The 4,588-nt window shown below is 37.4% G+C and overlaps 1 protein-coding gene across 1 annotated transcript in view; it reads left to right on the top strand.

The window, feature by feature from the left end:
- Nucleotides 1-3,094, top strand: part of LOC128247611 (A disintegrin and metalloproteinase with thrombospondin motifs 12-like) — a 75,744-nt gene extending 72,650 nt beyond the window's left edge. The window contains exon 17 of the mRNA XM_052967303.1: nucleotides 1,552-3,094. Coding sequence (XP_052823263.1) covers nucleotides 1,552-1,745 — 194 coding nt within the window. The 3' untranslated portion in view covers nucleotides 1,746-3,094. The remainder of the gene's footprint in view (nucleotides 1-1,551) is intronic.
- Nucleotides 3,095-4,588: the final 1,494 nt, after the last annotated feature.

Here is a 4,588-nt window from a genome sequence, read left to right as displayed (position 1 = left end):
CAAACCCGTATTAGGAGGTCAGGGTACTTGATTTCATGCAAAAAAATCCGAGTGTTCTTTTTCTTAGTGAAAATCGTGCAGGTGTTAATATAAAAATTTACCGAGTAGGTAAATTTTATAAAAATTTTATAAAAATTTACCGAATAATCTTCATCATCATTGTCAACATCAATATTATTATTATCAATTTAATTTAAGTAGTTAAAATACTGTGCGATTGGTGTTTGTTTTGCTTGTGAGTGGCTTGTATAAACAAGAGTGTGTATATGTGTAGAGATGGGAATGCGTATGTGATTTGTGTTTGTACTTACAGCACTCTTAGTAAAACCAAGGGAGATCCTAAACCTTTGAACAAAAGCCAGTGACCCTGACCGAAGCACCACAAAAACTGACGACCTCATATGCACCGCCATCCTATACAATGATTGAATACCACGTATTCAAGTACACCGAACAACGAACCTTCCACAAATCCTGAATGAGTATTGATGCTCACTTGTCTCAATTACTGCTACATACTGTGCACAAAATTTTTTCCATTGAATAATTCAAATGTAGAGGGTTTTTTTTTATCACTGATTTTCCTGTTTGAGTCATTTAGAGTGTGAGAAGTCTTTCGATGTTCAAGGATTACCGATTACCCTCCACTATGTTGGGCTTCCAAGCGTCCTCGATAGATAGTCGAATTAAAGTGAAATTAACTTAGCAAATAGCTGTGGAAATTCTACTTTTAACTTTTGCGTGATGTTGGGGGTCTCAAGATGTACGAAAGATGGTAACTGTAATGTCACTCAATGTTTAAAGATGTTTGTGTAATCATATTGTTCATGTTTTGTTACTGGGTCAAGTTGTTCTGATAATGAAAATATTGCATTTATGTGACAAGCCATTGGAGTATTTTTAACAATAATCTCTCAGTTTTCTTGGAGTAAAATTTTTGCTGAGGCTATTTGTGATATCAGCTCTGTGGAAAACCTGTGTATCTATTTGCAAACTCCTGGCTTAAAATGTTTATTTACAGATTGATGTTATAATTGTTACTTTACAAAAATCTGTTATGCTGAATACCAGTGAAGATTTTTGAATGAATACTATCTCCAGCTTTGAAGCCACAACTATCGGCCCTGTTAAATAACTGGTTAATCTTCAGATGAATTAACCAAGGGAGCCTTTAATTCAAGATCATAGTGATTTTCGACTAAAACTTGTCTTTACCATGCTGTGGCTACATACGACAACATCAACAACACAACTGAGGGATAGAATGAAAACAATATCACAACAGGTAAACAGATTCTTTATAGCTGTAGTTATAGAAGAAACCATTACTACAAAACACATTTATCTTAGAGTTAACTGAATCATGATTTATTTAACTGTTACAAAAAAGCGTAACAAAACTCAACGGATCTTTTTCGTTTTCTTCCGACCACAAATCTTAATCTGAAAATTTTCAAAAGATGCACTTTTGATATAGTTTTGCATGTTGATGATGAATATTGCAGTTATTATTTTGGAAAATTAGAAGCATTTAAATTTATGTATTTTTAGCCAATGAATTTCAAGCCAATATCCTCGCAGCAGAAGTCGAAACTGTTTGTTGTCATGGCAACTCCAGTGTATTGTTGTTGTGGGCAAAAGAATTGATAGCTACTAGGTTTTGTAAGGAGGAATTAGGAACCTACTTTCAAAGTGGCCTTTTACTCCGTCTTCCACTCATGGATGCTAGAAGCCCGTCGACTTGATAAAGTTCCGGAGAGCATAGTCGAAGCCATAGCTAACCTAATTTCATCGTAGGCCACCATCTTGAAGTAAAATACAAGGAGTGATTGTATTATAGTTAATAAAATACAGTATCACAGAAATGTATTCCAAAAGGACAACCTCCCTGTGATGCTGTTCAAACTGTTTCTTTGTGGATGACTTGAAACTGTGTATGCATAAGATGAAAAAGAGCCTTGACAGAGTTACAACATTCTCAAAAGATATAGGATTGGAGTTTGGTTGTGATAAATGTTGCTATATAGTTTTGAAAAGGGAAATCTGCAAACCAGACTAGTAGCATCTCCATCAATGACTTAACTGTTTCCCCTATATCTGATGAGGAATGTTACAGGTACCTAGTGGTAGATGAAAACATATCTTATATTACCTGTGACAAGGCGTCACTATAGAATATTATGGATGGATAAAGAAAATATAGACCTAGGAACTCTCCGCATTCAATAAAACAGTGGCCCACAATGAGTTTGCATTACCAGTACTCATGCCAAAATTTGGGCTACTTGATGAGATCCGAACCACTGATGTGAAAACCCGGAAGATACTGACCAGCACACATAATTTTCCCATCAACAGCGAAGTAGATTACCTGTACCTAAAAAGGAAAACATGGAGGCAGAGGCTTAACGTCAATCCAGACTGCTTTTGAATGTTGTATCCGTTCGGCAACAGCTTTTAATCACAAAGTGTCAAAGTGTATCCCTTAAAGAAGTTTGCATACACGAGGCAGATAACACCATGAAACTTGAAAAGCAACTCCTCGAGCAAAATTCCTTTTCTGATAACCTTGAATACATGCTCAAAGAAGTCGCATGACTCTGCTGCAACATACTACAGTTACTCTGCCTAGATTACAAAATCAGGTTTATACCTGTAATTATTGGGGCACTAGAATGTGTAACACACTACCTAAGTATCAATATTAAGAAATTAGGCTTCTCAAAACCAGAAAAGAGAACGCTGAATCGAAGACTACAGATCCAAGCCATTACTGGAACTTTAAAATTTAGTAAAACTTCACAGAATTTTACCCTTTAAGTATATACAGGCTTGTTTAGACATGCAACTATATGCATGAGAATGCATATATAAAATAAAAAATTACAAATTTGCACACACACGCACACACACACACACTCTCTCTCTCTCACACACACACACACACTCTCTCTCTCTCTCTCTCTCTCTCTCACACACACACATGCAAAAATACCCTGTTGATGTCGAAATTCCAATGAAGCCTTGAATCTAGGTTAGAAACCAGCTCTTTCTCTATTGGCAAGAAATCTTGAAATAAAACTGAATAATGGTATATATACTTACATATGTGTGTGTGTGTGTGTGTGTGTATGTGTAGTTTGTAGTTATTTCCATATACTTCAGGAATATTCATATAACAATCAATGATAAGTCGCAGAGGTGCACCGAGCTCCATTGTCAGCTTTGGCATGCTTTCTACAACCTGATGTCATTCCTAACGCCAGCCACTTTACTGTGTCTGTTGCGTGCATTTTTTTCTCATGCCACCAGTACTAGGAGTGATTGTAAGGTTGCCATGTAACTTGCAAACAATGAAGAACAGGAAAAAGCTCCCGTTACTAAGGTGGTGTGTGGTAAGAGTGGGGGTGCTTTATCCCATGTGTTGAAAGGCTAAAGTATAATGGAGAGACAAGCCTAGGCGTCTTGCTATAGAAGAGATACGTATCTAGGCGTCTTGCTATAGAAGAGATACTAGTGAGGAGTAGTTGGGAGGATATAAAGTTGATAGTGATGAACGTCATAGCAAAATATCAATGTACAAGAAGGCGAACATAAGAGAGGATACAGACTGTGAGTCAGGGGAGAGGAAGAGATAATGGTTACTTTCATAAGAGTGTCCGGGAAGACTAACAGAGAGATAGCGATAGGGGAAAAGGTGAATATATTGAGTAATTAATAAGGTTGGAGGTGCAGTTGATGGGAAATATCAGTAAGGAGAGATGAAAAGTGGGAGGGATAAAAGTGACTCAGGAAGGATATGTCAGAAGGTAGGGGGATGATGTGTAGGAGTGGGGAGGAGGGAAATGTAGGTGTATATAAAGGTAGCTTTAGTGAATGCAGCATGATGGTGGTTATGAGAGGGTGCTGAGAAAGACAGCAGATATATGAGGTATTAAATGGATTTTGACAGAAGAGAAAGTTAATGGATAACATAAAAAGGTGGTTGGAGCTAATAGTGATGATGGGGAAAGGGAAAATAATGGGAATAAAGGTCATTCAGATCGTATCTAGATAGAATACTCCATGGACCTGCACATAGGGATACTATAAGCTGTCTATAATTTAAAATTATCAACTACACAGTTTTTGTAGGCAGGGACCCACCGTACCAAGCTTACAGAAACCAAATTAGCGAATTAGTTAAGGAGGCATACTCATCAGCAAGAAATGGTGGTGTACTCTAAAAAAGGCGGTTAAAATAATAACAATAAAGTTTAGCAAAGAAATAGCGATAGAAAAACATACATTAGAGGTTGACATAATTAGAAACTTAAAAGAGGCCCTTAGGAAAGGCATCCCAACCGATGTGTTTGCAGTGAGATTGATCTTTGACCAATATTTCGGCGCAGAGCATGAAGGATGCATTGTCTGAGGTAAGGTTAAAGCATAAGGAGACGAAGGCCATCCAATGGGTCTGAGTGGCAGAGGCACAACTTGGCAGCAAAGCCAAAATTCAGTTTTTGATGGACGTCGATGGGCACGTGTTACTCGAACTCTACTAGATGTATGAAGTTTTTCATCACCACTTCGCTTGACTGTTTGAGGC

This window comes from Octopus bimaculoides, chromosome 4, assembly GCF_001194135.2.
Source record: "Octopus bimaculoides isolate UCB-OBI-ISO-001 chromosome 4, ASM119413v2, whole genome shotgun sequence".
In the NCBI taxonomy this organism is placed as follows: domain Eukaryota; kingdom Metazoa; phylum Mollusca; class Cephalopoda; order Octopoda; family Octopodidae; genus Octopus; species Octopus bimaculoides.
Note: the sequence above shows the minus strand (reverse complement) of the source record. Positions and strands in the feature narration are given on the sequence as shown.